Source organism: Vipera ursinii (genome assembly GCF_947247035.1).
Source record: "Vipera ursinii genome assembly, chromosome: 3".
In the NCBI taxonomy this organism is placed as follows: Eukaryota; Metazoa; Chordata; class Lepidosauria; order Squamata; family Viperidae; genus Vipera; species Vipera ursinii.
The window spans coordinates 109799101-109822274 of NC_139516.1; the positions used below are offsets into that span (position 1 = coordinate 109799101).

At 43.5% G+C, this 23174-nt stretch overlaps 1 protein-coding gene across 1 annotated transcript in view; it reads left to right on the forward strand.

The window, feature by feature from the left end:
* Positions 1-1878: 1878 nt before the first annotated feature.
* LOC310638018 (ADAMTS-like protein 2) overlaps positions 1879-23174 on the forward strand; it is a gene marked incomplete at both ends in the record, with an annotated part of 61000 nt that continues 39704 nt past the window's right edge. Inside the window, 4 exons of the mRNA XM_083358702.1 lie at positions 1879-1965; positions 13176-13318; positions 14802-14877; positions 20231-20333. Coding sequence (XP_083214828.1) covers positions 1879-1965; positions 13176-13318; positions 14802-14877; positions 20231-20333 — 409 coding nt within the window. The remainder of the gene's footprint in view (positions 1966-13175; positions 13319-14801; positions 14878-20230; positions 20334-23174) is intronic.

Below are 23174 nucleotides of genomic sequence, written 5' to 3' on the forward strand. Positions count from 1 at the left end.
AAAAATAGGCTTCCTTTGTTTTTTAGCATGTGAATATATTAGTCCTTCTCAAGCAAGGCAATCAACAGAATCTCATGAAACCCTTTTTTTTTAAACAAAAGATCATTCAGATATTTCCATTGGTGGGTAATAATTGACTTTGTTGCTAAAGCAGCTCAAAGAGTAATTGTACCATACTATATGCCAACTATTTGTAAATATGTAAGTAGTCCTTGACTTACAACAGTTCCTTTAGTGTCCATTTGAAGTTACAACGGCAATGAAAAAAGTGACGTATGATCGATTTTCACACTTACAACAGCTATGGCATTCCCATGATCATGTGATCACAATTCACACATTTGGCAACTGACATATATTTATGACATTTGCAATGTGCTGGGGCTCCTGTGATTGCCTTTTACGACCTGACAAGCAAAATCAATGGGGAAGCCAGATTCACTTAACAACCGTATTATTACAGTTGCAATGATTCATTTAACTACTGTGGCAAGAAAGGTAGTAAAATGGGGCAAAATTCACGTAACAACTGTCTCAGCAACATAAATTTGAGGCTCAATTGTACAGGGGTATCAGTCGTTGAGAGACACATGCCCCTGTACATCCTGTTTTTCAGCCAAGTCTTATTATATTCACTGGCCCTTGAGGACCACCCGGAGGCTTCAGCTGGTGCAGAATGCGGCCGCACGAGTCATGATGGGGGTCTCCCATACTCCCATGTAACACCTCTACTCCGTGAGCTGCATTGGCTTCCGGTTGCCCTTCGGGTGAGATTCAAGGTGCTGGTGATGACCTATAAAGCCCTAAATGGCTTGGGTCCGGGATATCTGAGGGAACACCTGCTACCAGCATCAAGCTCCCTTCGTCCAGTGCGCTTCCACAGGGAGGGTCTTCTCAGGGTGCTGCCGGTTAAAGATTGCTGGCGGGTAACACCCAGGGGTAGGGCCTCCTCAGTGGGCACGCCTGCCCTTTGGAACCAGCTGCCTGCGGAGCTTAGGACTGCCCCCCGACCTCCGTTCATTCTGCCGGGACCTGAAGACCTGGCTCTTCGAGCTCTCTGGCCCAGGCTGAGAATTTTTAATTTTTAATTTTAACTGGGGTTTTTATTTTCTCTCAGGGTTTCATTTCATCTTTTTTAATTGTTTTAACTTTTGTATGGATTTTCTTTTAAATACCCTGTAAACCGCCCTGAGTCCTTCGGGAAAGGGCGGTATATAAATCTAAATAAATAAATAAAATAAAATAAAATAAATACAACAGATCCATATATGCCCCCCCCCACCTAAAGGTTTGGGAAAGGCCTCTTTATTGTTGAATCCAATCCTGCCGCCCCCCTCACCCCCATCTAATAAAAGATTCATCTCTGTTCCAACATCTGCAACTCTCAGGTGCAAGAAAACCTAGTTCCAAAGAGTCCAGCCCACCCTGGAACCTTGCCTCCTTTTCCCGCCCTGCTGTCTAATCTGGCAGCTCTGGCTGAAGGGCCTCTTTGACTGTCAAGCAGGGGAGGATGTGGGCCCCTCCCGCCTTCCTTTCCTCGGCCAGCAGCGGGCAAAAGCTGCTGCAGGAAGGCTCCCGCTGCGCCGGGATCCTTTGTCTCTCCTTTGAAGAGGGAGGAAGGGGCAGACAGAAAGACCCCCACTCTTCCCTTCCCTTCCGTCCCACTGGCGGCCTCTTTGGGTGGCTCTCGGGTCGCCTTGTCAATCACCGCCGTCCAGAAGCCAGAGGGTTGCCCCGCGCTCCCGCAGACACCATATCAGATTGGAAAGCCATTATTTACTTACTCGGCCATGCCGGTTTGTGTTCAGGCAGCTGCTCCTGCTGCCGCCGGGACTTCGCTGCCGCCTTTTGGCCGCTCATGGAGCGCTAGAGAGCACGATGGCCGCGCCTCCCGCCTTCTCCGCCCGCCGGCTCCCTACCCTGCAGTTGCTACTTCTGCTATTCGCCTGTGCACTCCGCGCTAAGGTAAGGGGCCAGAGGTGGCGAATGCGAGGCAACCCTTGGCGGCGACCGACTTTCAGCCGCTGCTGCACTTTGGGGGATTTTGTGCGCCCTTCCCGAAGGATTCCCTGAAAGGCACTTTTGCAATGCGCTCCCGCCGCGGCTTCCCCTAGCTGGGCTCGCTTGCCAGCAGACGCCGCCGGCCGTAGCCACCCTGCCCCATTTCGGAAAAGCAATACCCCTGAACAATCCGTTCTTGAGGAAGGTCTCGTGGCTCTCCCGGCGACCGACGCTACTCGGATCTGTCGCGAATCTTGGCTCCGAATCGACCTCTTTTCTAGGGCGTTTTCCCGCCCCATTCCTTTTAAAATTTTTATGATCGGTGCCGAGCAAGGAGAGAAATGCGTGAAACGACGGCGCTGATTTAGCCTGCTGCGCTGCCCTCTTGAAACTTCCCACGGCGTCTGCTTTAAAATTCAGGCTGGGATTTTACTTTTAATTATTATTTTGCTTCCGAAACCTTTTTCCCTCTTGCAGCTAGTTCATCTCTACAACTCATGGCATTGTCACTTTAAAAGCGTCTCTGGACGTCTCGAATTGGAAGAAATTCCCCCCCCCTTCCCCCTCCTAATGCAGGACAGAAAATGGACAGGCGTAGGTGATTTGTGGTCTATCGAGTACACAGTTCAATCACTGAAACAACCGTCCTGCGTGAAAATTCAGAATCTGGTGGTTGTCTTTTAAAATTTATTTATTGCTGAACCTCAACTCTTACTCCGATGTTATTCTAATACTCAAGGTGGTTTGCAGCAATAAAAATAGGGACAAGGAAACAAAGTAACTCGGTTAAAATCAAAATCAAAATTAATGAAAATAATCAAGAAGTTAAAGCTTGCCAGAGAGATCCTAAATAATGGGAGAGCAGGAGCCAAGCTCCTTTCCTTAGGAAGTGCATTGTGTGGCTTGCCCAAGTTCCCGATTGCCCCATCTTCTGGCAGCAGGGGCATTTTCAAAGGACCTCTTCTGCTTATATCAGGAGCTGGCCAGATTCATGCTGGGACCGGGAGTGCAGCAAATAAGCCCTATCCCTATTTAGGATTTTGAAGATCAAAAAGGTACTTTATGTTGTGCCAATAGCTATGATAACCAGTGAAAGTGTTTCTAGTACCGGCATCCGTATGATCCCAGAGCCGTGCAATAATCAGTAACTTGGCCCCTGCACTTTGTACCTTCTGGACATGTTTCATGAGTAGCTTCACATAAAGGGTGTTGCATGTCAAGATGAGTTGTAACCAAGCTGCTGATAGCTGTTCTATCAAGTAGCTCAGGAAGGGTACTCGGTGGCCCATTAGCTGTAGTTCTGCATATTTATTCTTCACCACAGCCACTTTGCAAATCCAATGACCATGGTGGTCAAAGAGCCTTCTTGATTCGCAGGGGAAACGAGCTCTACCCTAACCAAGTCAGTTTTCTCTCTACTAAATAGCACTTTTGTCTTATCTGGCAATAATGTCAGCTTATTTTTCCTCATCCAGGTTATCAAAATTAAGCATTTATCAATCATGTCAATTGCTTCCATGGAATTTATTTTATTTTATTTTATTTATTTATTAAATTTGTTAGCTGCCCATCTGGTTGCAAGGCATTAAATTAAAAGGTAGAGAGCAATAACAACTGGCTGTCATCATCTTGCTGATGGCATCCCGTTCCAAAACTTCAGTAATTTCATGTATACCTTAAAAAGCACAGGAAGCAAAATAGAAAAGCATATTTCAGTGTCGAACAGGAGATGCCCAAAATACCTTCTGAATATACGCTTATCCAAGCATCCAGTGACTAGCAGGATATTTATTTATTTATTTATTTATTATTGGGACTTATAATATCTCCCGAAGGACTCAGGGCAGCTAACAACAATAACGTACAATAAATACAGAAGTTAAAATAAAAATAAAAATTAAAAGCCCCTGTAGAATAAATAAAAATTAAAATTAAAATAAATTAAAAATTAGAGTTAAAAATTAAAAACATAATTAAAATCCCTGTCAGTCCAGGTCAGCCAGGTGGAAAAGGAGTGTTTTGAGGCTGCGGCGAAAGGACCGGAGATCTTGGGCCATCCGAAGCTCAGGGGGGAGCTGGTTCCACAGGGCTGGCGCTCCCACAGAGAAGGCCCTCCCCCTGGGGGTCGCCAGCCGACATTGTCTAGCCGACGGTACCCTGAGGAGGCCTTCTCTGTGTGAGCGTACTGGGCGATGGGAAGTTGTTCCCGGCAGCAGATAGTCCTGCAAGTATCCCGGGCCTAAGCCATGTAGGGCTTTAAAGGTAAGTACCAGCACCTTAAATCTCACCCGGAGGGCAACCGGTAACCAATGCAGCTCACACAGCAGGGGTGTAATATGGGAGTATCGGGGTGTTCCCATCACTACCCGCGCGGCCGCACTCTGCAGCAGCTGAAGCCTCCGGGTGGTCTTCAAGGGCAGCCCCATGTAGAGAGCATTGCAGTAATCTATACGGGAGGTAACGAGTGGGTGGGTGACTGTACGTAGGGCATCTCGGTCCAGAAAGGGGCGCAACTGGTGTACCAGGCGAATCTGGGCAAATGCCCCCCTAGCCACGACTCCAATGTGATCTTCAATACTGAGTCATGAATCCAGGAGGATGCCTAGATTGCGTGCTCTATCAACGGGAGGTAACATCTCTCCTATAACCAAAGATGGAACCTCCTGGGCTAAACGAGATGCCGGTACGTAAAGCCACTCAGTCTAAATATAATAACTTTTATAGAAAGAAGAACATTTCACATGTGGGGGTGATCAAGGTATTGTAGGAATGAATTTGCTGTGGCTGTTTCTACTGTATCTAAAATTTCAGCACACGGGTCAGAGAAGTGGCTTATCCTGACTCCTGTAACCTTCTGTGCTATTTTAAAGAACATTTGAGATGCACTTTTCTAAGTATGTTGCACAACACTGGGAAACAAAATTCTATAAAAATAAGGGTGTGCCATGCACAGGCCCAGTTCATTCATCTTAAACTGCTTTCTTTTTCATGTATCATGTTCACAACTGGTAATGTCCAAATGTAGTCAGTTCTAGTAATTTAGCTGAATATGTTAAAAGATTTTGCTTTCTGGACAAAACAACGATATGTTGTCTATTTCAGAAGAATAGTTCTTTTCCCTGTTTAGTTTCTTCTTAGCTTTTGGATTGCTTATCCCCAGAACGTTCTTAAGAAGAATGCCAGCTTTTCCTTCTCCCATTTTAGGTAGGGAAGAATGGGGTATTCATTTAGCCTTTTGTGAGACATGCAAAGACATACCTTCTGACCTGACCAACATGAAGTTCCAATTAGAGCCCTGTGCTCTTTAATAATTCTGGTCTCCCCACAGTTGTAAAAAGTTCTCCATCACACCCTTTCCTTATTACAGAAGATCCATTGAGAATTCAGGCCATCAAGCACTACCTCTGTCATTAGATGAAGGAGGCAACCCCTCCCCATTTTAGTCCACTTGCTTTAGCTGCCTTAGATTTCATGGATCACTGAACCCATTGTAGTTTCTGTTTTTCAGAAACCCCACGGGGAACCCTCCTCCTGTCTTTCGTTTTGAATAAGAAAGAGTCACCTCTTTTTCCATCTGGGATGGGGAGCATTGCTGGTCCATTCAAATGCATCTCAGTGATTTTCTTATGCAAGAACCCCAAACCTCTATTAGCTGGAAAAATATATCAGCTCTCTGTGTTCAAAATAGATGCACGCTTGTCATTAGGCAAGCTGTGACTTTGTCATCACCTTCAAATGCTCACGTAAGCACCAACTTCCCCCAAATTAACAGAAAAACAAAAGCAGTGTGCAGTGCCAATGGCATCATCATCATCATCTCTCATGGATAGAAATGTAATCAGGATGCACTATGCCTTGGTGGAGCAGTGGGCTAATGCCTCCTTAAGTAACACCAGCTGCCTGCAATTAGTGCAGGTTCGCATCCCACCAGGCTCAAGGTTGACTCAGCCTTCCATCCTTCCGAGGGAGGTAAAATGAGGACGCAGATTGTTGGGGGCAATTAAGCTGACTTTGTAATAATGCCGCTTGGGGTGTGTGTGAAAGCCCTAATAAGCAGGCATATACATAGAATGAAGGCTACTGCTAAGCTTGTAAGCCGCCCTGAGTCTTCGGAGAAGGGCGGGATATAAATGGAATTAAAATAAATAAAATAAAATATGCCACTTCTTTGCAGTTCTGTAGCAGCTACTAACATTCCAGGAGATGCAACAGCTCCTCTCCATTTTACACTCCTTCCCATACTCACTGTCACTCTCTGGAAGATCCAGGACAGTGACTCATACAGATATGCAGCAGACAGTCTTTTTCACGTGCTGGAATTCATAGCTTATCTGTGTACCCTATGTGGATAGATAATTCTGTCAGGAACCGATTGCAGAGGCTAATATGAAGCCTACCTTATTTCTCTATAGCATCTCAATCAATTCTGTTTTCTCTGTATTATTCACATATAGATATCTAACCATCCAGAGTAATGCAGGAAAATGATATTATGGCTGCAGGTGATACAAAACAAATTCAGGTTGTCCTAGCTAAAAGACTATAATTGGGACCAGAATTTCTGTCACTAAATGATGTCATTAAGCATGATGTCATATAACTGCACTGCTCAGTGGCAGCAGTTCCATCAGTCTCCAGTTAGTAAGTGAATCACTGTGGGTCATTAAATGAGGACCTCACAATCAGAGCCTTCCACTTCTTACTGGCTTCCCCATTGACTTTGATAGTGGAAAGCCAGGAGGGAAGGTTGCAAATTGCGATCACATGACCATGCAACACAGTGATGTTCAGAAATTCGGGCTGGTTTCTGAGTACCCGGATCACAATCATATTACTGCAATGCACCACAATGATCAAAACTTCAAGGATTGATAATAATTACCACTCATTCAGTGCTATTGTAGCTTTGAATAGTCGCTGCACATCTTTTGTTTACCCAGGTGTCATGAAACCCATCGAAAGAACTTCGAGGTATTATTTTCCTTAAAGAATCTTTTATTCAGGAAACAAAGTATCTGCACCACATAGTTCAACCCAAAAACTAAATTCCTCTCCCCTGGATAAAAAGTAACAAAGTACAATTCCCACCCCCAATAAACAGTCATAAATCACATTCCCCAATTAGCTTGAAGCGCGGGCTTTCTCCCCAGCTCTCTAGCCTGCCAAAACGTTATCAGCTCAGGACCCAGTTTGTCCTTGGATTCCTACGGCAGAGTTATCATTATTATGACTAACTGAACTCTCATTCCAATCCCCTCTCCCAGCACCAACTAATTCTAAAAGCATAGAGAAAATGGCTGCATTTTCATCTGTTGTCAAAGCAAGAACATCCAATGTTAGCAGCGTTGACATACGGCCCCTCTTACAAAAAGGACAAATCCTGTAATGCAAACAAAATCATACGTTAAGGGGTTGCCTTTTGGTTTGTTAGGGTGTTTCTTATAGAATTTATCAATGAGTCTGTCAGCTTTTACATCGCTAGATTTTACCCAGGTGGCTTCAGACAACGGATCCCCTTTCCATTGCACTAAGTACTGTAGCTTCCCTTTAAAAAGTCTAGAATCAAGAATACGCCTCACTTCATAGTGAGTCTGTCTTGCTACTATGAGAGGTCCAGGTGCCTTTCTAGGGGGAGGTCTTAAGGTGGAATCCCGAAAAGGTTTCAGCAGGCTACAATGGAACAAAGGGTGGACTTTCCCTAAGAGTCTGGGAAGCTTTAATTCTAACGTGACCAGGTTAATGATCCTTACAATGGGGAAGGGTCCCAAGTATTTCGGGTCTAACAACTTACTAGGTAACTTAAGCCGTAAATATTTTGTGGACAAATAAACCTTTTCCCCAACTTGGAATGACATTTGAGGAGATCTCTTTTTATCTGCTTGCTTTTTATATGTCTCCGAAGCCTTTTTCAAAGCAATTTTCATGGTTCTCCAGACTTCTTCCCACCCCCTCACCCACTGATCAAGAGTTTGGGAAGTGGAGGGTCCCTGAGGATATTCAGGTATTGGGCTGAACTCTTTTCCTGTGGCCATTTTAAAAGGTGTGAAACCGGTGCTGCTATGAACAGAGTTATTGTAAGCCACCTCTGCAAAAGGGAGGAGATCAGTCCAGTTTGTCTGCTGATAATCCACATAGCATCTCAGATACTGTTCGACCATTGAGCTCGCAGATTCAGCCGCCCCCTTGGTAGATGGGTGAAAAGCCAATGACAGTCCAATTAGCTTAAGAGAATCCCTCCAAAACCTGGCTGTAAACTGCACCCCCTGGTCTGAGATTATACGTTTCGGTGCACCATGCAGTCTGTAGATGTGTTTTAGAAACAACTTGGTTAGTCGCTGGGTGGACAGGAGCCCTTTGCAGGCAATGAAGTGAGCCAGCTTTGAAAACAGATCTATCACAGTCCAGATAACTGTATTTCCCTTGCTTTCAGATAGGTCTACTATAAAATCCAAAGCAATTTCTTCCCATGGTTGGGAAGGGTCTGCCACCGGTTGTAATAGTCCAGGGGGTTTCCCTGGAATTCTTTTCATGGTGGCACATACAGCACAACTCCTGACATAGTTCTCTATATCCTGTTTCAATCTCAGTCACCAAAATTGTTGGCAAATTAGGTGTAGTGTTTTTAGATATCCAAAGTGCCCAGCCTGTTTTACATGATGGCCATGCCGGAGCACATTAAGGCGGAGGGTTTCAGGCAAGTACAATTTGCCCCCTTTGTAAGCCAACCCATCCCTGCATGTTAGGGAGGTTTGACTGTCTTTGAACCCTTGGTCGGTGAGGAGCTCTTGTTTTATTTTCTTTGCCCCAGAGTTGTTGGGGTTTGGGGCTCTCGAAGGTGGGACTCTGCGTGGCGTTAGTTGAGAAGCAGTTTGTGGAGTAGCTATAATTGCTTCATTAACCTCTTCACGCTGGATCTTGTATTGGGGCAGTCTGGATAGGCAGTCAGCTAAAAAATCCCCCCCCCAATGTACTTTAGGGTGAAGTTAAATCGGTTAAAGTATTGGACCCATTGTACTTGTTTCGGGGATAATTTGCAGGGAATTTTCAGAGCTTCTAGGTTTTTGTGATCAGTCAATACTTCGAAAGGCACCTTGCTCCCTTCTAGGTAGTGTCGCCAGTTTAATAGAGCCCAGTGAATAAGGGGTAAAGCAATTTCAGCAATGGAGGGGATGAACTGGTGGTAAAAGTTGGAGAAACCTAGAAAGCTCTGAAGCTGTTTGCGAGTCTTTGGGGGTTGCGATTTGACTACGGCTTTCACTTTAGCTGGGTCCATTTCAATGCCCTCACTAGAAATTCTATAGCCAAGATAATCTAGTCAGGTTTGGTGAAACTCACACTTTGATAGTTTAATATAAAGTCTGGCATTCAGCAGTTTCTTTAGTACTTCTCTCACTAGTTTTACGTGGTCAGTCGTATTCGTGCTGTATATCACAATATCATCAAGATACACCAAAACCCCTTTGTATAAATGGTCATGTACTACCTGACTGATAAGCTGCATGAAGACAGCCAGAGCCCCCTGTAGTCCAAACGGCATGACTTTAAATAGGTAACTCCCCATGGGACAGTTAAAAGCAGTCTTCCACTCAACTCCCTCTTTTATCCTCACTCAGTAATATGCCTCTCTTAGGTCCAATTTAGTCAAGACACTCCCTTTTGCCTGGTGGGATAGTAAGTCCTTCAGGAGGGGGAGGGGGGTATTTGTTCTCCACGCTCACAGCGTTTAACCCTTTATAGTCCATGCAGAAACAAAGTGACCTGTCTTCTTTTTCTTTAAATAATACCGGAGCTCCCACCTGAGATTTGGCCTGTTCAATAAATCCTCTTGCTAGATTCTTGTTCACATACTGCTCCATTTCCTCCATCTCCAGTGGGGTCATGGCATACATCCTCGGCGTGGGAGTTTATATCCCAATAACAGTTCAATGGAGCAATCATTAGGCTGGTGGGGAGGCAGGGTGTCGCATTCTGTCTCACTAAACCCCTCTGCTAGGTCCCGGTACTCGCTGGGGATGAGTGGCTCTCCTAGTTGAAGCAGAGCAGCTACCTTCGCTAGCTCGTTAGAAGGGCTAAACTCTCCGGTAATATCAGTCGAGTTAAGGGGGGGCTTGGGTCCTATAGGTAATCTCACAGTTCTCATTCCCTTCTCCCACCAGATAAATGGCTTCCATTTGTCTAACCAGGCTCACGGCCTCAGTCATTTTCGGAGCCACCATGAAATGAATGAACTCCCAGTGTTCACCTATTTCTAAGTGTATGGATTCAGTTAATTGTGTGACTAAAGTTCCTCCCATTAGGGAGCCATCGGCTTGCTCAAACCTCACTGGTTTGGAGAGCAGCATTGTTCATATACCTATTTTCAGGGCAATTGGCAAACTAATAATGCACCCGGAGCATCCTGAGTTTACTAGTACTTTCAGATCTACCTGTGCCTCCGTCTTAGGGATTATGAGCTTGGCAGGCAGAGAAAAAAGTGGAACGGGTCGACTGACCATTGGGTCATTCTCTTCTTTGTCATCACTGTCATAGGAGGGCAGAGCGACAGCACGTACGGTTTGGGCCTCAGCATTCTCATGCGTGGGCAACGTGACTTGGGCAAAGGGTTCCAGTTGGATTTCTCTTTCATCGGCTGCTGGGCTGGTTTCTTTCTTGCCGGTGGTCCTGGTCTATTCTGCCGTTGAGGGTAAAGGACTGGGTAACTCACTGCTCGATGTCCCTGTTGTCTACATCTGAAGCATTTGATTGATGGGCCTACAGGTGGCTTGGGGTTTTCCACGGCTACAGTGGTTGGAGGCTTTTGGGGTGGTGGTGGCTGCCATCTGGGTTGCTCTGGCCTTGGCCCGGCTTCTTGCGGTGTTGCTTCTTATAGCGGGCAAGTTGGACGTTCAGCCTTACTGCTGCCTGGTACCATTCTTGCAATTGATTAGGGACCGCTCAATAGACACAAGCCTGGGAGTGGTGATCATCCAGTTCCTCCTTGAAATGGACTAGGGATTGCTCGGGCCACCTCTCTATTCGGCCGGCTATCTTGAGAAACTCTCACACATATTCTAGTGCGGGCCTGCCAGCCTGTCTTATTTTATGAATTTGCTTCTCTGCTTTGTGGGGTATGAATGGGTCCTCAAACCTTACTCTGAGTCCTAGGAGGAAGAGGTGGAGGTCCCCCAACTCAGGTGCTTGCTCGTTGTATAAATTTTTCAGCCGTTTGGATGTTTCCCCTTCCAAGTTGGCCACAACCATGTCGATCATAGCGGCTGGGTTCGGGTAGTAATAGGCACAGCGGTTCATGTGAGAACGCACTTGGTTGAGGAAGATCAGCTTCTCTGGGTCTCCATCAAAAGTTGCTCAAAGGGGTGGCACCATCAGTGGTTTCTGCAGTCCCCACTGAGCCTGCATTCTCAGTGGTTGTTGGCCTCCCAACTGTGAATGTTGCACCCTCAATGGTTGCTGACCTCCCCATGGTGGCTGCAGCATCCCCAGTTGCTGAAGGCCCCTCAGTGGTTGGAATATGTTCAGGGACTGCGGCCACCCCCACTGCTGTTATTGCATTGCTGGTGGCTGCTGCCCCCCCAGCGGCTGTGGCATCCCCAACTGCTGTGGGACCCCCAGTGGTCTCAATGGCTGCTGAAGTGGCCCTCCCAGTTGCTGCAGGCCTCCCAGTGGTTGCTGCATGTTCAGGGGCTGTTGCCACCCCCGTTGCTGCTGACCTACGAGCAGTTGTGGCATCCCCAGTTGTTGTAGGCCCCCCTGTGGCTACTGCACATTTAGAGGCAGCAGCCAGCCCCACTGCTGCTGCTGCGCTCCCAACGGTTGCTGACCCCCTGGAGGCTGTATCATTCACAGTTGTGGCAAGGCCCCCAGCTGCTGTTGCTGCACTGCCAGAAGCTGTTGGCTTCCCTGCTGTGGCATCTCTCATTGCTGTAGAGCTTCGGGCTGGGTGGCCAGTAGGCACATCGGTCTGGGCTTCAGCTGTTCTAGTGGTGGCTTGGGCTCTTGCCTCACCAGCGGCACTCTGGGCTTCTGGAGGGGCGACAGCACTCCGGCCTGCCATGTTTGGAGCAGCCGCTGGGGCTGTCATTCTCTGCGGGGCTGGAGGCTAATGTATATGGCTTCATGGACAGGGAAGCCGCTTGCCCTGCGCAAGTTGGTGACTGCCCCGCCGATCATCATGATCGATTGCGTATGGAGAATAGGATGGTTGTTTCCCACTTCTCATCTCTAGCTCCTCAAATCTCTCCACTAACTTCTCTACTGCTTGACTACAGACTGTGGACAGGTACTTCCACTCACCAGAGTCCTCAGCTCTGGACCCAGTTTGTCCTTGGATTCCTATGGCAGAATTATTATTATTGTGACTAACTGAACTCTCATTCCAATTCCCCCTCCCAGCACCAACTAATACTAAAAGTATAGAGAAAATGGCTGCATTTTCATCTGTTGTCAAAGCAAGAACATCCGATGTTGGTAGCGTTACATCAGGACTACTTGTACTCATAAGATTATCTGTTGCCACCTTTGGCAATCTTCCCAACAAGGCAAAGTGATGGGCAAGGGGACACAATATGGCTTGTGCTACTAGGAATTTTGGGGGAGTAGAGGAAATCTCATTCAAAGCCCCATAGGATGGATGGCTCAACCTAACAGCACAAATTAGCCCAGTGGATTGGAAGTTCCTCAGTGGTAGAAAGATATGAGTTAAGATATTTAAAAAATGAAAAAAATCCAATGTAAAAAAGAGTTTGGGATAAAAGTTTTAAAGAAAATCCTATGGAGGAAGGAGAAGAGAGCCCAAATAATAACTTATCAGTCCCAAGTACCGGGCCTGGGAAGCATACTCAGGACATGGAGGCATCCAATAATGAACAAATATATAGAAAGGAACAAATATATACAGGAAGGTACAAATTGTTATATGTTATATGTTTCATAATTTCAGACTGCAGATAATTTACATATATCCAACAGTCTATATCAGAAGAACCAAAACTGCTAAGCTTGTAAGCCGCCCTGAGTCTTCGGAGAAGGGCGGGATATAAATGGAATTAAAATAAAAATAAAAATAAAATTGTCACACAGCAAATATGGATCTAGGAATAGCTTGTGAGATTAGAAAAAATGGAGATAATGGGAAACATTCTGGAGTTCTTAAGGTAACCTTTCCCTGTTTGTGTCAGGACAGTAGTGAGGCAGCAGAAGAAGCTGGTACCTGGAATGAAGAGGTCACCAAATGGTGGGGAGAATGGAGCTCCTGGTCTACATGTTCACGCACCTGTGGAGGAGGTGTAATGTCAAGAGAGAGGCACTGCTTATGGCAGCGGTAAGTAGTTGACCAAGGCCACTTGAGAGAAATGTGGGATCTTTAGTTGGATAAACCAATTTTATCATCACAATACATTTGGCATTAAAAAAAAAGAACATTGAGATCTGGCAGAGCAATTCATGAAATCACTTTTTCTCCATGTGGCTCTATTTCTCTCACTTCCTCTTCATAATCCTCACTGTTTTCTCTTTATTTTCTTGAGGTTCAGCAAGTAACACCCTGAGCTGACTCCCTGATTAAAGTGCAGGGAAGGTACAATTTGCATAAAGGTGATGATAGATTTCTTTCTGAGGACTCCTATACTCCCATTCTTAGCCCGGTTGCTCAAATTTCCATCTAGCTAACCATGGTGAACTTCAACCTGCACTCAAGAGTTGAATAAACTCCAGGAAGGCACCTCTTCTAACCTGTTGCTCCAGATCCCTGAATGCTAATGAGAACTTGCATTGGAGACTTCTCTCGACTGTGATTATCCACATTTCTTCTCCTTCTTCTACATAAACATACTTCTGAGGCACTCCTCTTTCCTTCTATCAAAATTGTGTGAGTTTACGTGTGTCCTTTTATGTGGCATGGCTGAATAATTGAGGTATGGCTATGCTGAGGTTCTTCCTGTTTGGAAATAACCCTGATTCACAATGTACTTAGAAATAAGCTTTACTTTTGGCAAGGCAAACTAGGTTCTCCTTTTAAGAACCAACTAGCAGGATTATCTACAACCTATAATTTGTCTCTCCACTTTAAAAACAATGTCTTATGTTGTGGAAAAATGGGTCATAAAATCAGGTGTGACTCAACCGCTTAACAATGGAAATTTTCGTGCCAATTGCGGTTGTTAAGTCAAGGACTATCTATATTAGCTAAATTAAGGGCAAAACTCTGTGCTCCAGTCCCACTAAAACAGGGGTGTCAAACTGCTGGCCCACGGGCTGGATGCGTCATACAGAAGCTGCGCCCACCCCATTGCCGGCAATGGCAAAACCATCCCGATACGTTGCACGATGTCACATGACATCATGAGTTTGACATGTCTGCACTAAAAGAAGGAGCCATCTGTCTTTCTAACTGGTTGAAGGTCTTCAGGCTTAGCGAGCAGCTTCCTCACTTTAGGATCAAAGTTAGGCAGGGAAGTGAGCTTCTTTGATAGCATTCCAGCTTGTTCTGATATGTAGAATTTGATATTGTCCTTTGGTGGATCTTTAAAGAGTAGATGGTGTTGGATTCTTCAAACTTTAAATTCTACTTTCCCGTTAAAATATGAAACTTTGCACAACCATACCAGGTAGAACTGAATTTGGATAGAAGGCCACACTATATACTAGACTGGGAAACTGAAAACCCATCCTGAATGAAGGGAATAGCACACTGCTACCATATATACGGTATATATATATGTGTGTGTGTTTCATACTCTAAACCAGAACCTCTCTGAAGTCAACATTTTCAATTCTTTTGAAGAAGGATTCTCTTTTTATTGCAGGCTACATGTATCTCAGGGGACAAATAGTAGCATGTGCCTGGGTCAGTCGAAGCACTATCAGTTATGCCAACAGCAGGTAAGCTAATCTTTTATAGATACTATATTTGATTTTCAAGATTGATTTTGATTCTTTGTGTGCTGCAGAGCCCAACCAGCAGTTAAACAAGTATGGGGACAAATGGTGATGTTATACATGTTATTACTTTATGCACAAAAATGGAAGGACACTGTGAGTCCCACAATGGAAAATGGCTGCAAAATTTGATGGAGTTAGCAAAGATGGCTAAATTGACTGCTTTGATTAAAGAAAAAAACACAATTAATTTTGGTTCTACTTGGAAACTGCTTTTGGACTTTGTACTTAAAATGGAAAAAAATGAAACTTAGATTTTGACTGATTAGATAGGTTTGGTATTATATAAATGGCTATTATGTATTATTATATAAAAGTAAAAAGTTGAAGTTTCATGCTATTACCTTATTCTACTGTACCAAAAGGAGTCAGAAGTCCATGGTTTTTTTTCTTTTCCCCCTCTACCCTATACTTTTTTCACTTCTGCTTTTCCTCTCCTATTTTACCTTTATTTTCTTTTTTAAAATATATTTTTGCTTTGATAAACTAATAAAATTTTGAACCATGAAGTATGGGGCATGTGGGAAGAGCTTATTTCTGGCACTATTTATACTTTATTGTTACTAAATCTGCAGTACTTGCTAGCATTTCAAAATAAAAGAACAGAAAACACAATTCCTTCAAAACCAATGGTTGTATATAATTTGTCTCATTTTTCATATTTATTGATCATTGTAAGGGCATATAGACTTTCTTAAATGTTCAGTAATTCAGCATTTTTTTTCCCATCTCATGCTTTTGTCCTTATTTGAATAATAAGTAAGTGACTTAGCATAGAGAATTTGCTTGGAAGGTTTATTTTTACTCCTACTATACCTGTTAAATTTGCCTCTCTACAAATTTGTTATACTTCAAAAACCAATTGAAATAGAGATACTAGGTAGAAAAACAAATTACAGATGCCGCTGAAGGAAATGACAGAATCTCCTGGTGATGATGCTACTGGTCAGCAGTTGGAGTTAGTATAAGCTTGCTGTCCCAATGAAAATATCTTTATCAGAAGAACCTTAGCTTGGGAAAGAGAATGAGTTTAACATAATTCAACCCTTTTCCTTGTCAATTTTCTTCACTCCTTAAGGATTGTAAATATACAATGCATCTTTATTTCAAACTCTTGTTCTGTATCACAGAAAATCCTGTCCTATCTTAACCCACTGTAGTATAGTAGTAGTAGTATAGTAGTATAATACCTAACTGAAACATAGTTGCTTTGTTGTTGTTAGTTGCGAAGTCGTGTCCGACCCATCGCGACCCTATGGACAATGTTCCTCCAGGCCTTCCTGTCCTCTACCATCTTCTGGAGTCCATCTAAGCTCACGCCTACTGCTTCAGTGACTCCATCCAGCCACCTCATTCTCTGTCGTCCCCTTCTTCTATTGCCCTCAATCTTTCCCAGCATTAGGCTCTTCTCCAGTGAGTCCTTCCTTCTCATTAGGTGGCCAAAGTATTTGAGTTTTAGCTTCAGGATCTGGCCTTCTAAAGAGCAGTCAGGGTTGATCTCCTCTAGGACTGACCGGTTTGATCGCCTTGCAGTCCAAGGAACTCGCAGGAGTCTTCTCCAGCACCATAGTTCAAAGGCTTCAATTCTTTGGCGCTCAGCCTTTCTTATGGTCCAGCTTTCACTGCCATACATTGCAACTGGGAAGACCATAGCCTTGACTATACGGATTTTTGTTGACAGGGTGATGTCTCTGCTTTTTAGTGTGCTGTCTAGATTTGCCATGGCTTTCCTCCCAAGGAGCAAGCGTCTTTTAATTTCTTGGCTACAGTCCCCATCTGCAGTGATCTTGGAGCCAAGTAAAATAAAATCTGTCACTACCTCCATTTCTTCCCCATCTATTTGCCAGGAATTGAGAGGGCCAGATGCCATGATCTTGGTTTTCTTAATGTTTAGTTTCAACCCAAGTTTTGCACTCTCCTTCTTCACCCGCAACACCAGGCTCTTTAGTTCTTCTTCACTTTCTGCCATTAGAGTGGTATCATCTGCATATCTTAGGTTGTTGATGTTTCTTCCGGCAATCTTAATTCCAACTTTTGATTCATCTAGCCCTGCCTTTCTCATGATGTGCTCTGCATATAAGTTAAATAGGCAAGGCGACAGTATACAGCCTTGCCGGACTCCTTTCCCAATTTTGAACCAATCAGTGGTTCCGTGTCCAGTTCTCACTGTTGCCTCTTGGCCCGCATATAGATTTCTCAAGAGACAAATAAGATGGTCTGGTATGCCCATCTCTTTAAGGACTTGCCACAGTTTGTTATGATCCACACAATCAAAGGCTTTAGCATAGTCAATGAAGCAGAAGTAGATGTTTTTCTGGAACTCTCTAGCTTTCTCCATGATCCAGCGTATGTTAGCAATTTGATCTCTAGTTCCTCTGCCTCTTCGAAATCCTGCCTGTACTTCTGGTAGTTCTCGATCCACATACTGCTGGAGTCTAGCTTGTAGAATTTTAAGCATAACTTTACTAGCATGAGAAATGAGTGCAATGGTGCGATAGTTTGAACATTCTTTGGCACTGCCTTTCTTTGGAATTGGAATGTAAACTGATCTTTTCCAATCCTGTGGCCACTGTTGAGTTTTCCAAATTTGCTGGCAAATTGAGTGTAGCACTTTTACTGCATCGTCTTTTAAGATTTTGAATAGCTCAGCTGGAATACTGTCACCTCCACTAGCTTTGTTGTTGCTCAGCTTTTCTAAGGCCCATTTCACTTCACATTCTAGGATGTCTGGCTCGAGGTCAGTGACCACCTCATTGTGATTATCAGGGACGTTAAGCTCATTCTTGTATAATTCTTCTGTGTAATTTTGCCACCTCTTCTTAATCTCTTCTGCCTCTGTTAGGTCCCTGCCATTTTGGTCCTTTATCATGCCCATTTTTGCATGAAACGTTCCTTTCATCTCTCCAATTTTCTTGAAAAGATCTCTGGTCCTCCCTATTCTATTGTTTTCTTCTATTTCTTTGCATTGTTCATTTAAGAAGGCATTCTTATCTCTTCTAGCTATTCTTTGGAATTCTGCATTCAATTGGGCATATCTTTCTTTTTCTCCCTTGCCTTTCGCTTCCCTCCTTTCCTCAGCTATTTGCAAAGCTTCCCCAGACAGCCATTTTGCTTTCTTGCATTTCTTTTTCTTTGGGATGGTTTTGGTTGCTACCTGTTGTACAATGTTGCGAACCTCTGTCCATAGTTCTTCAGGCACTCTGTCTATCAGATCTAATTCCTTAAATCTATTTGTCACCTCTACTGTATATTCAACAGGAATATGATTTAATTCATACCTGACTGGCCTAGCGCTTTTCCCTACTTTCTTTAATTTAAGCCTAAACTTTGCAACAAGAAGCTCATGGTCTGAGCCACAGTCAGCTCCTGGTCTTGTTTTTACTGACTGTATAGAGCTTCTCCATCTTTGGCTGCAGAGCATATAGTCAATCTGATTTCTGTGTTGACCGTCTGGTGATGTCCATGTGTAAAGCCGTCTCTTGGGTTGTTGGAAAAGAGTGTTTGCTATGACCATCGTATTCTGTTGACAAAATTCTATCAGCCTGTGCCCTGCTTCATTTTGTACTCCAAGGCCAAACTTGCCTGTTATTCCAGTTATCTTTTGGCTTCCTACTTTAGCATTCCAATCCCCCATGATGATAAGGACATCATTTCTGGGTGTTAGTTCTATAAGGTGCTGTAGGGCTTCATAGAACCCGTCAATTTCATCCTCTTCAGCACTGGTGGTTGGGGCATAGACTTGGACTACTGTGATATTGAATGGTTTGCCTTGGATTCGAACTGAGATCATTCTGTCATTTTGAGGATTGTATCCCAGTATTGCTTTTCCTATTTTTTTATTGACTATGAAGGCTACTCCATTTCTTCTGAGGGATTCTTGCCCACAGTAGTATACCTGATGGTCATCTGAATTAAATTCACCCATTCCTGTCCATTTTAGTTCGCTGATACCTAAGATGTCAATGTTTAGTCTTGTCATCTCTTGTTTGACCACGTCCAGCTTTCCTTGATTCATGGATCTTACATTCCAGGTTCCTATGGAGAAAAAATCTTTACAGCATCGGACTTTCCTTTCACCACCAGACATATCCACAGCTGAGCGTCCTTTCGGCTTTGGCCCAGTCGCTTCATTCTTTCTGGCGCTACTAGTACTAGCCCTCTGCTCTTCCCCAGTAGCATGTTGGACGCCTTCCGACCTGAGGGGCTCATCTTCCAGCGTCATATCGTTTTGCCTTTTGGTACTGTCCATAGGGTTTTCATGGCAAAGATACTGGAGTGGGTTGCCATTTCCTTCTCCAGTGGATCACGTTTTGTCAGAACTCTCTGCTATGACCTGTCCGTCTTGGGTGGCCCTGCACGGCATAGCCCATAGCTTCATTGAATTACGCAAGCCCCTTCGCCACGACAAGGCAGTAATCCATGAAGGGGCATAGTTGCTATGAAAGGTATTATCTAAATCTTGGGAGGAAGAATGTACTCTATTGTGCAGATCCATATGACCAAAGTCCAATTACTCAAGGTCCTTCTGAAAAGCAAAAGATAGGAGATGTTGCAGCCAGACCATCTTTATGAATGTTCCAGTGGAGTGTTCACAAAACTAGCTTTAATCTGCAGCCACATACTTTCCCATTACACAGCACATCTCTTTTAGAGAAATCATTCCTTTTCAGGTATTGTAAATTCTCTTTAATGAATAAAATTTGAAAAGGTATGTCCATCCCGTGCCCAGCTTTTAAATGCTAATAAGTAACAGGATTGCATGTCTCCCATTAAGAATCTTGAAGAGAGGTACATTAAAACACACGTTGCAGATAGAAAACACCTCTTTGTGACTCATTAGAACAGCCATGCCTTTTTGATATTGGCATGGCTGCTGCAAAAGCTGCTTCTGACTTCTTTATTTCTGGTGGAAATTAAAATCCCACTTGATATAATAAGTGGAAAGAAGGGAAATAAGGGACTAATGAAGAGACTCATACATGCTATTTACTTTCAAACAATGTCTTTGGTTGTTAATGATATGGATGGCCTCTGACCTCTTTTTGTCCTAAACCTTTACATTTCTCTGAAAACTTCAAAATCTTCAGACAATGAAATAATACCATTCAGATTTTCACTCCATTGTTTATCAACTTTTTCCAGCTGGCTGAGAAATTCTGGGAGTTGTAGTCCATGCATCCTAAAATGCTAAGGCTGGGAAACACTGCTTCATGTTATATTTGGAAATGATTCCATGTCAACCTGATATAGAAAGGCAATGGAACAAGCACCAGATTTATGTTTCTTTTCTCCCCAGCTTTGCCCTGCCAACACAGCCAGTTTCAAGCAACATCAGTGTGCCAGTTTCAATGCCAAGGCCTTTGGGAAACACTATTATCATTGGATGCCACTCTACCCAGGTTTGCCTTTGCTAAATTACTAAGCAGAAACTATAGATCAAAAGACAAGGAGATAAGAGGGTTTGCAAGACTTTGTGAAGGTTGAAGACAGCAAATGTTTATTCCCAGAAAACAAGAAAACATTGCCATTTTAAATAGCAAGATACATTGTAGTGTGAGCTTTTATTGACTAAATCATACTGAGATGCAGCAAGCATATTTAATGTGCAGATAACATGGATATAGAGAAAAAAGGTAAATGATGTACGAGAAAAGCTACTTATTTCCTATTCCTGTTTCCTACAAAGAGGAAAAGGTTTAATTTGCAACAGCAGTTATATCTGGCAACATTATATTTCTATCTCAATTATTTTAATTTGGGATACTAGCTTTCCTCAAGATATTCAGATATCTGAATTTCAACTACTAAAATTCTCAATTATGACCATGTGGTTAAGGGATTCCAAGAAGTCACAAATCAAGGAGATATTTGGATTGGGGAAGACAGAACTGTATTTGATTGAGAATTCTCGAGCCAGGAAGATATGTTATCAAGTAACTGTGGTTAAAGTTCATTTTCATGTGGTCAAAAGTAAATGACTAGATGCTGGTTCTGGCCATTATGAAAACAAGCAAAAAAAGAGATGGAAGCAATAGCTCCCACTCAAAGGAGAATTTATTCTAGCTCTTTACAAAGAGCAGGCAAGAGAAAGAGACCTAAGAAACGTGAACACTGATTATTATAAATAGAGCTTGCATTTAATACACAGCAGTCACTGGAATGATTCTTTCAAAAGGGCTTCTTAGGTTTTCTGCAGTAACAACTGCTTGCCAGAATGGCTGAATTCTTGTGTGCCTATTTAACTTTATTTTAGCCAGCTCAGAAGAAGCCTGAAAATTGCTGCTATAGATGAAGTAGGGCCATGGAATTGAGAGCCATAATGAAACCATAGACCAGTGGTTCCCAACCTTTTCTATACCCTGCACCCCTAGAACGCTTCTGATATATTCTCGCACCCCTTACAAAAGTTTGAAATAACGGCAAAGAATTATGTGTATATACTATAATTTTGAAAACACAAGTTTTCGCACCCCCTGGAATATCGTCTTACACCCCCAGGGGGTGCGAGCGCCCCTGGTTGGGAATCCCTGCCGTAGACTTTAAGAACACCAGGTTTCCTTCAAATAGGAAGGGGCAACACTCTGGTCATCTCCCCCCAGCCCCCAATCATTTTGTATTGAAATTCAGTAGCAAGATGGCCAATTTTCAGCAGCATGGGTTTTCTATGACCTGATTCCCCATTAAGAGTGAAAATAGGAGCAAGTTACATTTCAAAGGGAAACTTACCATTTCAGCTTTAAGTCCTTCCTCTGGTCAGAATTTTTTTTATTATTTATTTATTTATTTATTTATTTATTTATTTATTTAAATTTATATACCGCCCTATTCCTGTAGGACTCAGGGCGGTTTACAGGGAAAATTAAATGTTAAAATAGTTGATCTTTGGCCATTTTACTGGCAAACTTTGACAATCTAATTTCAAAACATATTTTAGGTTTTTAGGAAGATTGTTAAATGTGGAAATAGGAGTTGTTTGCTGCGAGGCTCACTCTTATATACTCCAAAGAGTAAAAAGAGATCTAATCTAAAGAAAATCTAATCTAAAGTGACCTCACGCGTGAAGGAATAGTATTCCATGGCTTTTTCCACTGTTTAAGGCAGCAATTTGCAAATTGCTTACGTCCGTTTTAGTCAGGTTCTAGTTTACATCAGAAGATAAGTACAATGTATATGCTTCTACTAGCAAGAGATCTCAGGTAAGTTTTTTTTAAATAGCCATGATTTCTTTAGAATTATTTAATTCTGAATTGGAAAAATTTGTAATTTGCTAGGCTAGGTTATTGAATAACCCAATGGTACTTTTCAAAAAGGGACGCGGTGGCTCAGTGGGTTAGGATGCTGAGCTTGTTGATCAGAAGGTCGGCAGTTTGGCGGGTCGAATCCCGAGTGCCGCGTAACAGAGTGAGCGCGTTACTCGTCCCAGCTTCTGCCAACCTAGCAGTTCGAAAGCACATAAAAAATGCAAGTAGAAAAATAGGGACCACTACGGTGGGAAGGTAACAGCGTTCCGTGCGCCTTTGGCATCTAGTCATGCCGGCCACATGACCACGGAAGACGTCCTTGGACAAGCGCTGGCTCTTCAGCTTTGAAATGGAGATGAGCACCGGCCCCTAGAGTTGGAAACGACTAGCACGCATGTGCGGGGGAACCTTTATTTAATCCCATTTTAATCCCATTTATATCCCGCCCTTCTCCGAAGACTCAGGGCGGAATCTTAGCACAAATCAAATGTGCTTAGCAATAGCCTTCATTCTATGTATATGCCTGCTTATTAGGGCTTTTGCCCCCCCCAGCGGCATTATTACAAGGTCAGCTTATTGCCCCCAACAATCTGGGTCCTCATTTTACCTACCTCGGAAGGATGGAAGGCTGAGTCAACCTTGAGCCTGGTGGGATGCGAACCTGCAATAATTGCAGGCAGCTGGTGTTACGTAAGGAGGCATTAGCCCACTGCTCCACCAAGGCTCTTTACCTTTACCTTTTTACTTTTCAAAAGGCAAATGGACTTTGTTTTTTTCCTTGAAAAACATTTTGTTTTTTATCCAAGAAGCTTCTTCAGTTCTGGCTGAATGGTGAGGAATGGAAGGAGTTATATTTTAGCAGTCATCTGGTCGTTAGCAGTCTAAAGGTCTGAGAGTTGCGGCCACTTGGGGGTTTATCTGTACTCTCAGAGTCAACCAAATCAGAGTGCAAATGGGTGTGGAACCTTCTTGGTACTGCTTGGAAAGACTTTATTGTAG